A 13,457-nucleotide genomic window follows, 5' to 3' on the forward strand; every position below is an offset into this window, starting at 1 on the left:
GGGAATGGCTCTTTACTCACATTCACCACAGTCAAGTTAAAAATAAATACCAGGCTGGCAACAGCATTTTTCTTTTCGAGAAAAATTAATAACACCTGTTATTGGTTGTTTTGTCCAAAATGTCCAATGTTGCATTTAGCTTTGGACCTCTTATACAGCTTTTTGAGCACACTTGGTGGATATGGGCCAAATTAAAGCTCACTTTTGATTTGAAATAAAATCGATCGTCGTGTTTCAAATCCCAAACACTTATGGTCTGAGGAACTTATTATCAATTTAGAATTATCAATATTATGAAATCAACAACAATATTTTCAAACAAACAAATTATGTAAATATTTGAATAAGTAATCTGTCCCTGAAGTTACACTCATGCTTTTAATTATGACAAGGGATAAAAAAAATTGATTTATCAAAGCAACAACAGCAAATTCCTGAGCCAAATTAACCATTGATCTTAGTTCACAAAACATTTCATGCAAATATCATTCAGGTCTGTAAATCTTCCGACAATTGTCAGATTTCTGACAGTATGATTTTGCTCGATATATTCTGTTAAGTGCTGATACCAAAAAAAAAAAGTAAAAAGAAACTTCGTAACGTCAAAGAACAGAACCAACAAAAAAAGAAAATAAAAGAGTTTTATTTCGTTCCTTGAAAAAATAAGTTTTTATTCTATTTCGAACACCGACTTAAGAAAGAAAAATAAACTTTTTATTTGTCGTGTCAAAGACAAAACAAAACTAGACTGTCCAGTCAGCTAGGTATATTATCATTCCACCAACTCACTGCGCTAGACATGGATGTATTCACTGCCTGCCTACTGTGCCACACAGACGAAAAAGAGGGTCGCGAGTCGTCTAACACACGCCTAGTCAGTAAATAACTAGCATGCACAGCGTGTGTCGGACCGGCCTTTTCTCTCTATTTTGCTACCGACACACACGCATTTCTCTGACTCGCTTTTTTCTTCCCATGGTTTCTTTGTTTCAGTCTAGAAGACAATCGGAAAAAAATAATGCGAAATAAATATTTTTCTTCAATGATGATTGACTGCTCTCTAACCTCCTTCTCCTCCTCCTCCTCTTCTTCTTTTTCTTTTTCTTCTTCTTCTTCTTCTTCTTCTTCTTCTTCTTCTTCTTCTTCTTCTTCTTCTTCTTCTTCTTCTTCTTCTTTCTTCTTCTTCTTTTTCTTCTTCTTTTTTCTTTCTTCTTTTTTCTTCTTCTTCTTCTTCTTCTTCTTTCTTCTTCTTCTTCTCTTCTTCTTCTTCTTCTTCTTCTTCTTCTTCTTCTTCTTCTTCTTCTTCTTCTTCTTCTTCTTCTTCTTCTTCTTCTTCTTCTTCTTCTTCTTCTTTTCTTCTTCTTCTTCCTCTTCTTCTTCTTCTTCTTCTTCTTTTTCTTCTTCTTCTTCTAAGAATTAATCCAAATAAACGAAAGAATAAGCTTAAAAATTTAACACAAACAAATAGGAGTGAAGATAAAGCAGCTTCTCGTGTCCAGCACAAGTTACACATCCTTCAACTTCAAAAAGGTAGGAATTGGGTTTTCTTTTTTTGAACCATTAAATAAGGACCTACTTATTTTGTATTATAGATGAGTTGGGGAAAGTGACAGGATTTGACTAGTCAATTGACGTGTCATATATGTGTTGTGTTGATTAATTAATCCATATTTTTGTCCTGTTGGTCTATTTTTGCGTGTTCAAAAAGTTCAGACAATTTTTTCACCAACCAATTACAGGCCTGATCATCGCTTTCTAAAGATAATATAATATAAACATTAGGCAATCCGTAAATGCATTGGGTGGAATCCACTCCCAACCTGGTCTAGTGTGACTAACTGATGTGAATTAAATCCCTGTCAAGATGAAAGCTTTAAACTGGTCACTTCATTATCATTATCCCTTATTGATTTATTACTTTATAGAACTATATGGATGTTCCTCTACAAATAACGGAGATATCGACAACATCCCAAAGCAATGTCAGATGGCACAGGATGTCCATCACATCACACAGGTAGAGTGCTCTCCAACGTGTGAACTATAAAATATGCATTATGTATTAATTTGCCTGTTGGCCATTAAAAAAAAATTTGTTTTTCAAATTTAGCAACTTTCACCAAGAGCAATTTTTATTTTTAGCAGAAGATATTTCATAAAATATTAATTATTGAAATTGCAACTTTATTGTTATTTGTCTTTCAGATCAATGAATATCTTAAACACAAATTAATAAATGGAAAAGTCATGGTGTATTTTAACATAACATTCCAGATGATTGTTTTTGCCATGCCTTGTCAATCACATATTGCTTTAAAATTGTTTTATTAGTTAGTAAACCTTTCAATTCCCTCAGAATAAATATAATTGAGTGCCTGCAAGGGTTAACTGTTAGCCAATTAAAAATGAATAGCTTGTTCATAGCCCAGAATTTGTGCAAAGTTGACAATTTATATTTTAAAAATCATTTTGACTCTGCCTGAGAACAGTATCCTTATTTTTATTTCCACCAAAGCTTAAAAAGAAAGTCTTTAAAATTAAAATCTGAAACTCTCGACCGACTCTATAACCAGCAAATATCAGCCAATAGTTCCTTACATTTAGACCCAAGCAATGAAATTAAATGATCAGACCAATATTTTAATAAATTAAAGGATATAAACATCATCATCCACCGTGGCTTGTACTTTTGAGCACGTTGCCGGGCAGCTCTGTCCACCTATCATGATCCTCTGTCATGCGCATGAAGTTTGCTTTACTTTTAAAATCACTTTTGGTCATTCTTATGTTATTTAAATATGTCATTCTCTGTCTTCCTCTAGTTATAGTTATAAACATAACATCTATTTAATAGTTCAGATCAGAAAATGATATGTGTGATATTGTTCACCAAATTTTTAGGTGATAACTTTGAATAAAATCAAATGTGCTGAGAGACTGAAGACATGGAAAGGGTCTGGCCTAGCGGATCAGGTACGTCCAGGCTCCATGCTAGAGCTTGACCTCAATTCTAGTGGTCGTAAGATGCAGACTTCAGATGGCAAGATTGCATTTGGCTCAAAGGCACCAAAGGCACCCCCAGATACAGGGAGAAAAACATCAAGACAGGTGGGACGTGTTTTAAAGATGCTTTTCATTTTCTTTTTTTTTTTCAACATTCTTTTTATATTCATACTGACAATAATAAAAATGGATTATTTGGTTATTTTACTTTTGGAAAGACAGAGAGGGTACGAGTTGTTCCTGTTGTATTTTGATTTTAACTTTTCTTTTCTACTGATAATTTATGTATTTTGGTGTAAAAGACTGAAAATGTGTGATTACACATCCGTAGGAAAATGAGAACATTTCAAGTAGGGAAGAAAACAATGTTACAAGTTTATAAGTCACTGATTAGAAGTGTAGTTGCGTTTGGCTGAACTATATGATTTGGCAGATGCAGACTTAGAGATAAATCGAAAATTTCGAAATCTATCAAAGAGGCAGCAAAAATAATAAACCATCCTCTTGATGGCGTAGAAAGAATTAATGAAAAAGCAATTATCAACAATAAAAAAAAACACATCTTATACCATGAATTCAGTCTTTTACCATTTGGAAGAAAGGTTTTGTCAGAATAAATATAGAACTAATAAGTACAAATCAACATAAAAATGTTGAATATTTCATATAATACAGATAAACCAAAAATGACTGGTTGATTGATTGACTGATTGGTTTATTTATTGGTAGATTGATTTGCCATTTGATTATGATGATTCTATTTAATGTCAGACTACCACAAATTTAACAAATTGAAAACGAATTGCATCTGTTTATGTTGTGTTTGTATGTGCACGCGTGCGTTAGAGGAAGAGAGATTGAGAAAGAGAGTAGGAAGAAGTGAAATATCTGTTTAATATTGTAGTTTTCATATAAGTTTATAACAAGCATAAATTAATGACCAATTGCCATATATATGGACAATAAAGATAGATTATTATTATTATTATTATTATTATTATTATTATTATTATTAATAATAATAATAATATTGGTGTCATTACTATTTTTTGACAAATAGGATTGGGTCAGTTTTGAATGACCTTGCTTTTTAAGAAAAGATGCTATCCTTTCTTTGTTCAAGGAACACTGTTATGTGTTTTAGCTTTTTCCTATTTGTATTCAGTATTTTTTTATTTTTTGTTTTATTTGTTTTATTCTTCTTTGAGTATGATGAGAGTGAAAATCATGTTAGTTACGGAATGTTTTTTTAAAGTAATGTTTTTCATATTTATATCCAAACAGGGGAGCCTGACAAATCGCAGTCTGAGATCTCAAACATCGAGGATAGGGATAGATGGTGAGCAACTTTAAAACAATTCTATGTGCAAGAAGTTACACAATAGGAAATTGGCTAGAAGGAGGGGTAATCATGAAACAAAGCCAACCGTATGTAATGCAGAATATGAATCATTGGCATAATTTTTGTTATGTATTATCTCTATTATTATTATTATTATTATTATTATTATTATTATTATTATTATTATTATTATATTATTATTATTATATTATTATTATTATTATTATTATTATTATTATTATATATTGTTATTATTATTATTATTATTATTTTTATTTTTATTATTATTATTATTTTATTATTATTACTATTATTTATTATTATTATTATTGTTATTATTATTATTATTATTATTATTATTATTATTATTATTAATGCTCATGCTTCGTTGCAGAATAACTTAAAAGTTAATGAAAGAAATGTTGAAAGAAATATATGTTTTGGAGACTTGCTTCCAACATTAACAAATTTTTGCTCAAACTGGAATGAATTGAGCATACGTATCTTACTACATACATTTCGATCATGTAAATTGGAAATTAGTGATGGCAGTGTTACATAACCATTTGAACAGCAATTTCCATAAATATGCACCGCGATGTGGACAAACAATCTGTATTCAGGTATTTGCTCAACTGTCATTAATCCCAAGATTTATTGATGTCCAATGATTGGATATTTCTTAGTAAGTAAACACGCTGCTTTGTTTATTAAAGTTGTAAATATACCCACAGTCCAAGCTAAATAATAAATTAAACGACCTATTATGAGATTGGATATTTCGAAAACTGAACACTTTTTATTATGAAGATCATTCATTGTGAGCACATTTTGCAATTGACCAATGACTCAAGCACATGGAAAATAATATAGCTTGTTCCCATTGACATTGGTCTCAGGTTGTGTACTGTTGTCACAGTAACAGCAGGCATGATTGTGTTACATACCTTACATATAGTCTGTGTTCTAGACGGCATGATTTAGAGCACATTCTAATTATGGTTATCTTGGAAAAAATGTATACTTAACTAATGACTACAATAAGAGTGCTGACCATAGCTAGGTTAAGTACTTGTCTGTCACCAGATATGATCAACCTGACAGATTCTGATCATCATTCACAATTTTGATATGGGCAATTGAAAAAAAAACATGAGGTTGTGATGTGTTCCAATGCAATTCCATTATTATTGTGCACTTCACAGTTACAAGAATGGCGATCTAGAATATCGCTAACATGGGGACAAACACACAAACACAATCAGACACACTCTCAGTTTAAAAAAACACAAAAACATTTATATTAAATAAATGTGAAACATCGACAGAGACTTAGAAATATGTTTTTGTAAAAAATGTAATGTTTAAGCTTTGATTTTAAAATATCGACACTTGATGCTTCACAAATAGCCCTGGGAAGATCATTCGATATTTGAGCACAAAGTGGTGAGAATGATCTCCCACCATAAAATAATTTGATTTGTTGTTTACTTGAAGTTTTGTGTGGTCAGATGAAGAACGTTGCATTCTAGATGGAGAATAGACATTTATGAATTCATACGATACCTAGGTGCTAAACCATTAAGGCATTTAAAGGGCGATCTTGTTTTCAACCCTTTCATTCACTGGGCAGTGAATGTTTGTATATCTTTTGTTTTGTAATCAATTTTGCAGCACTATTTTGAAAGAAATAAAACAAAAGCAGTGCCTGTTAAATTAGTATAATGTTCAATATTTAAAGGATCATAGTATGCAATGAAACTTATTTCTATGCAAAATTTGATGTCAATCTGATACTGTTATTATTATATTCTTATTAATAATACTAGTAATAATAATAATAATAATAATAATAATAATAATAATAATAATAATAATAATAATAATTCTTCTTCTTCTTCTTCTTCTTCTTCTTCTTCTTCTTCTTCTTCTTCTTCTTCTTCTTCTTCTTCTTCTTCTTCCTTCTTCTCTCTTCTTCTTCTTCTTCTTTTCCTCTTCATCTTCTTTATTTATTATTATTATTATTATTATTATTATTATTATTTATTATTATTATTATTATTATATTATTATTATTATTATTATTATTATTATTATTATATTATTATTATTATTATTATTATTATTATTATTATATTATTATTATTATTATTATTATTATTATTATTATTATTATTATTATTATTATTATTATCATCAGGTCAGAGTACCAACAGTCTCGCTGGTAGCACCCAAAACATTAGCAATGTGTCAGACAGCATCACCATCAGCACAGATAACATCTTACACCAAGGGATGGGAGGACATGGTGACAGCAATCTAGATGTCCCAGGCATCAAACCTCAGGCCCCTAGTAGCGCTGGATCGGTCCATACAGCCCACTCAGGAAGTAGCTCTGGAGTTCTATCATATTCAAGACAACAGTCAGAACCTGTCACGATGGAAGATTATAGCAGTGTCAATTTAAATGGTAGCTATGTAAAGAAACAGATGCTTTGTTATATAGTTTTAACAGGGAATATTAGACTCACATTACACTGACCCTGCCTAATTTTGAATTTGTTTATTTATCTGACCTTATACCAGGGTACATGAATATTTTTGCTGAAATATTTAAAATCAGCTTTTAGATAAAGCAGTTTGAGATGGGCCGACTTTGGTTGATATGAAATTGTTTCTTTAATCAATTTCACATTTATATAATGTCCGTTTTTTCACCAATACCATCCATACTGTTTTAAGGATTTGCATAAAGTTGTTCATTTAAGCATGAGATAAACTTTGAATGTTCTCAAATTTTATTCATTCTTTCAATATTTAATAAAGAGATTGTTTTTAGTGAAAACAAAATTGAATCAACATCTTTGATAAGGAGGCATTCAATCAGAAAATTAAATGCTTTTGAAGATAAACTGTACTGGTTACTTCCCTGTATTGCATATTGGTAGGAAAAAACCCTTGTTATGATAACTACAAAAACACAGTTTGTACTGGTTTACTATCTGTTGCGAATGCAGAAAAAGATAAAGATGCTGTGAGATTTTTGGTTGAGAATACAACTTTGATGTTCTTATCCATGACTGTATTAAGAGGGCAAACATGATGAATGGTATTATTCGAAGGAGTTTTATTAGATGAATGTTACCATGTTTCTTCAATTACGAGGATAGATTGAAATTTTTAGCCCTTCCATCTTTAAAATACAGAAGAAAGAGGGATGACCTTATACAGTCATACAAAATTGTTCATAGTTTTGACCAAATTGACCATAAAACACTCCTATGTAAAATTTACATGTGAAGACAAATGCACCATTTTTATCACACATTCTTATTGTAAAGACTTTTATTACATAAAACAGTTGAATTCATTTTTTTTTAATGTTAAAAGTATAAACCACTTCAAAAATGCCATTGACAGGGAACTCCATAACTTAAAATATATATTGATGAATCAATATTAATTATTATATTTTTGATTGCTCACGATGCAAATGATGATAATCTGTTATGATCATATCAGAATATGTTTGACCTCAACCTTTTTTTTTTCCATCACAAGGTATTAAAAGACCCTTTGACTTAAGCAACCCTAACTACGATATGTTATAAGTTATCATTATTATTTTTATTGTTTTTATTATTATTATTATTATTAGTAGTAGTATTAGTATTAGTTTTATTATATAGGTATTGGACAAACACATAGTAATCATCAAGGTTATGTTTGTCACTTTTGCTTGGTTATAAATTTTTTTCGATTTTATATTGAATCCATGACATTATCTGTTAAAAGGAATGAAAGACAGTCCAATAGTGGCCCCACATCCACCCAGACAGCCATCCAATGACAGAGTCAGACGAAGACCAAGAGTCAAAACTATTGGACAAAGAGGTAAGTTTTACCAGAATTAAAAAAAAAAAAATAAATAATATAAAACCCCAACAAAACAACACAAGTTAGTACCAGCCTGATGCTGTGACCCGTAAAATGTTTACTAGAAATAGCAAGATGTGGAGCTGTAGCAGAAAGTCTTCAAAGAGAAACCCACCTGGAGCAAGTGTGTCAGTCCTTACCTTCTTTCACTCTAAGGGGGTTGAATCACACCCAGGTCAGGACCCCTACTTACCTCTCTACTTTTTTATTTCAAGTGCTACCAGATAAGAAATATCAATCTCTTGAGTGCTACATGACACAGTTTTTGGTCCTCTCTTGTTTCTGTGTCATATATACAGGGTGTCCATTTATTATTCCTTGATAAAGATTGGAATGATTTGGTAGGGATAAAAACCTGGTTTGTTGCAAAGTTTTAGAGAATCAATAAACTAGATTTTAAAAAGTGTATTGATTTGTTAGGTTTTTTTTTAGTTTGTGCATCCAAAGTTAGGTTAGGTAATAACAGAAAGGATACATTTTAATGCAAGAATTGAAATTTGTAAAAAAAAATTTTAAAAGAACGCTTTTCATTTTTCTCACAAAACTTCATTCATAAACCACTGACAAAATAACATAAAGCAATCACGTCAGATTTGTATGGTGTGCACCTTCTCTTTTTAGTTCTAATCATTGTTTTGATTTTCTTCATGTGTTTTGCAACATTTGAGGAGGAACTCATGCCAAAACTTGCTGTATCTTAACTGAAAAGTTGGCAATGTCCGTCAAAGAGGTCGCATAAACCCTGTTTTTCACATATCCTCAAAGAAGTTAAGACGTGTCGTGTCAGGCTGTACATCTTTAACAGTGTGACATTATTTATAGATATAAATCCTGAAATTTAAGATCCTTTTGAAATGCCACCAATGGCAGATGTTAAATCTTCTAGGTAGTGTCGTCTTATGGTGTCTTGTAAATTAGCTACATCTGCATTCACTTCTAAAATGTTGTAATGATCAGTACTTTTCAAAATTACAGTAGGCAAGTACTGTTGCTTCTTTTCAAATAATATATTTTGATATTTTTTTCATCTTTAATGGTCAAAATCTTTTTTTTTTTTCATTTCTAACAAGGGGACTCCAGTTATCTATCTCCACCGACATCAGCTATTGTTGGTCAACACCAGCAAATTCAAGATACAAACCAAGGGGCAGAGGTTACAGTACAGTCATCAGTGACATCAATATCATCCTCACGTATGAAAGATTCGGGAGTGGGGCCTGATGTGCCAGAAATACAGTCTCCACGGAAAGGTATTTGTGAAATTGATTAAGAATTTGAAATAAAAAATCACCCTGTGAAGTTATTCAAAAGAAGGTATTATGTGATGAGGTATTTTGGTAATCTATATTTAAAATCCAGACCTAAAAGGCTTTAGCAGACAAATTTTGAAAGGTAGATGTTATTGATGTTTACCTTTTTTTTTGGTTATATCATTAGAAAAGTCTTATGTTTCAAACCTTAAAGTAACTCAAAAAGAAATGAATTTAATTTGATTTGCGTGACAATTACTGTTCCATTCTTTATAAACATTGTTCCATAAGTTAAACATTAAAACTATTTAGGCTTAAATACCTTGTTAAAAAGATAAATAAAATAACTCTATCGTTCAAAATTCAATAGTTTAATTTTAAAGGGAAACTACTCAAACTTGTTTCGAAAAGGAAGGGGAAGAGTGTTTTTTTTCTGTTCAAAGCAATGTATTTTCACAATGTTTGTTGACGAAATCATCACAGCAAAGGGAATCTGTGTCACCTGTTTTTCTCTCGCTGATCATCAATAATTGTTTAATTAGTTTTCTTATTTTTCAAGCGATGAGAGGGTATAGGGTTAAAATATGAGTCAATTTTTTTTGGTGTTCAATAATTCCATCTCTCAACCCAGCTGCTGCTACTACTAGATGTTCATAGAGAATTGTTCAGTTTTTACCTCCAATCTCTTTAATCACTTAGGTCAGTCAGACAACCAAGAAGAAAATGATGCAATCTGTATAAACGATTCAGTATCTGATGTGATATCATTGCTGCGAGGTCAGGAACAAATTGAAATGGTTAGGAACAATACCAGCAACGCATGGAGGCGTTCATTGGGAAGTGAGAAGAGAATCACAGAGGAAGTGGTTGACCACGTGAAGGGTAAAGGTCACAACAATGATGATGATGGCGATGGATCCTCTTCAGCCAGTGAAGGGAGTTCACATCCTGGAGAGTACGAGGAGAGTGATGAGTAAGTATCTATTTCTGTTATTCTAATATGAATAGGATAGAATTTTCATTGAATCAAAAGCCCAATTGAAATGAATTCTATCTAGATTTCTAGGGGCCAAGGGAATATGATTGAAAAAAACAAGCTCATATACAGACTCTAACTCATGAAAGCAGAATGAGATTGTGAAACAATTAATTTAGACATTGAGATTTTAATGCAGAGAGAAAGTGAGACACTGAATATAGATGTTAGAAAGGTAGAGGGAGAGAGAGGGAGACCCTGAATATAGACAGTGACTTATTAAAGTAGTTGGAGAGAGAGGGAGACCCTGAATATAGACAGTGACTTATTAAAGTAGTTGGAGAGAGAGGGAGACCCTGAATATAGACAGTGACTTCTTAAAGTAGTTGGAGAGAGAGGGAGACCCTAAATATATAAATACATTGGCATATAAAAGTAGAGGGAAAGAGCGGGAGACTCTAAATGTAGACTTTGACTTCTGAAAGCAGAGGGAGAGAGATAGCCTGTGAACAGTCAAAAACTCCCATTAAAAAAAATAAACTATTGGACAGATTAGATTTCCATATCCTTTACTCATTATCCTTCATTGAGCGATGCGCCGTCCCATGTGGGTTTAGGATAGAATCCCAATTACAAAGATCTTTCTGACTGGCACTGATTCTTGTAACTCATCATCTCTTCATAACTCTACACATCAATTAAATCCTGCTCTGTTTCAATGATGGTGATACTAAGCTGCTAGAAGCAGTGGACTGTTAAAAGTAAGAAACAAAAATAAATGTAATAGCTTCAAAAGAGTACAAAATACCAAACACAGAATGTTTCTGGCTCAAACCCGTCATCAGCCAACAACAAAAAACAATAAAAATATAAATACATTACTAAAAAAGCAGATTGACGACGGTATATAGCCAATAGATTTATCTATTTGAATGTTTCTTTGTAATAACTTGTCAGTCGTATGTTCACAATGACTCTCATTTTATTTGTGTTAGGAGTGAATCATGGTAAAATTTCAAGTTGATTAACTGTCAAATAAAAAAAAAATTATCTTTATAAAAATTTTAAAAATGTTAGATCCTAACTGAATTGGTATCATTTGAACCAATTGAATGAGTGCATGTTATTCCCTTTGTTAACAGAGAGGCATCAACAGAAACCAACAAGCTCCACTTTTTTATATCTCCGCCCAAGTCAGCACCGAGACGAAATATTTCACCAGCAACTGCCGAAGCAGAAAATAATCAAGTATTCAGTTTTTGCTTGCATATTTGTTATCAATTCTTAATTATTTTTTTTTGGATTATCTGAATTCATTTTTAGTAATTTTAAAAATAAATAAATAAATTTTAAGGTGAAAATAAAGATTGACATTTTCTGGGGTCCTTTTACATTGTTTAAATTGTAAATTTTTACATTTATTAAAGGTCATGAACAAAATCTTTTGTACAATTTTCTACAATTTTGCACATTCCAATTATTCATTTATTTTTCAAGCCAATTATTTATGTAAAATCTAAAATGCATCATAAGATATGTGCACATTCAGTTCATTGTTTGAGGTCCCATTTCTTTGTATTCCCTTCCATTGCATATCAGATGATCAGTAGTTGGACAACTTTTTAATCCATTTGAAATATTTGACCTTTAAGTATTCTATGGATTGAATTGATCTACTTTATTTGCTTTTGTGCATCTATATACGGGGATGGGCTAGGAAGTTTTGCAATTTTCCTTATAATTTTAAAGGTATTTGACTTAGAACCTTAATATGTGGTATAAATACCCTTTAACCAATTGGCTTTAATATGTTAACATTTCTAAGGTCTATGACATCACTACATGATGTAATAATTTTTGTTCTACTACGTGATCAACAATCTTGGTCAAAACAAAAAATGAAAATGACTGCACCAAATGATATTCGATTCAAGCAGTGTGCTGTTATTGAATTTCTGAATTCTGAAGGCTGTTCACCTATTAATGATGATGCTTGTGTTGATTATATCATCGTTTTGCTATGGGTAAGGATCATGGAAGGAGGAGACCCAATCGAAATAAAACTTCAAGATCAAACTCGTTGCGGGAGGCCCTGAGGTGCCTCAAGCATCAGTAATCAAGCTGAAGTCGAAAACATCATTCTGGTAAATCATCTTGTTAGATATACTGACATTACGAAAGAAGGAAAGGGTACACCACATCATAACATAGACCTGTAAATTCTCAGTCAATTAACTGAAATCAGTCAATTCGTCAAATTCAAATATTTTTAAAAAGGGAAGAAAGAAATGAATAAAGAAAGAATTCATGAATCGTAGTTGATAGACTGTAAAGTTAACTAGGAATGTTCCACAGCCCCACGCATAGCTCATGGGCCATTTATATTAATGATGGATATATATTGCCAAGGCTAAGCGACGCTTTTTAGAATTGCCGTGTCTGAACACACCCCAGTGTATTTTCACACAGCCTTCGTGAAATTATTTTTTCACTTTCGAAACCTGTCGTAGCCAATTTTAACTGAGCCGCCGAGCGATAAATTTCACTGTTTCGTCTAAGCCAAAATTTACCACATTTACTTGAAGGACAGGAAAAGTATGAGAAAGAAAAATTCGAAACACCGGAAGTTCCTTATGTAGACACCTTCAAATCGAAAGTTAAATGATTGCTACAAGCACATCTCGATTACCTCATGTTGTAAACAAACTGGTTGACCGTTTCTAAGTTTCTTCACTGATTGGGTACCTAATTACAAGGAACAATGGTAAGTAGCCTAATTAATTCCCTTGCAATTTAGTTTTCTGCCATTGCTTTGCTCAAGTGAGCTTGCTGTTTACCTTTCATTTTGATTCTTTGGATTTTACCGCTACGACGAATTACGAAGAGTTTCAGTTTCAGTCAATTTTTATAGAGCTCATTTACAGGTCTAATAACAGGGATCCTTGGATGC

General features: G+C 31.8%; 1 protein-coding gene across 3 annotated transcripts in view; it reads left to right on the forward strand.

Moving 5' to 3' along the window:
• The window catches only part of LOC144974969 (protein CFAP20DC-like), a 36,043-nt gene that overhangs the window by 14,678 nt on the left and 7,908 nt on the right, over window positions 1-13,457 (forward strand). For all 3 annotated transcript variants that reach the window (XM_078918536.1, XM_078918537.1, XM_078918539.1), the window contains exons 8-15: window positions 1,926-2,017; window positions 2,902-3,108; window positions 4,288-4,342; window positions 6,546-6,815; window positions 8,141-8,239; window positions 9,352-9,531; window positions 10,231-10,504; window positions 11,650-11,755. In XM_078918536.1, the coding sequence (XP_078774662.1) occupies window positions 1,926-2,017; window positions 2,902-3,108; window positions 4,288-4,342; window positions 6,546-6,815; window positions 8,141-8,239; window positions 9,352-9,531; window positions 10,231-10,504; window positions 11,650-11,755 (1,283 nt within the window). The remainder of the gene's footprint in view (window positions 1-1,925; window positions 2,018-2,901; window positions 3,109-4,287; window positions 4,343-6,545; window positions 6,816-8,140; window positions 8,240-9,351; window positions 9,532-10,230; window positions 10,505-11,649; window positions 11,756-13,457) is intronic.

Source organism: Berghia stephanieae, chromosome 6, assembly GCF_034508935.2.
Source record: "Berghia stephanieae isolate SIO BIC M18660-M18661 chromosome 6, UCSD_Bste_1.3, whole genome shotgun sequence".
Classification (NCBI taxonomy): Eukaryota; Metazoa; Mollusca; class Gastropoda; order Nudibranchia; family Aeolidiidae; genus Berghia; species Berghia stephanieae.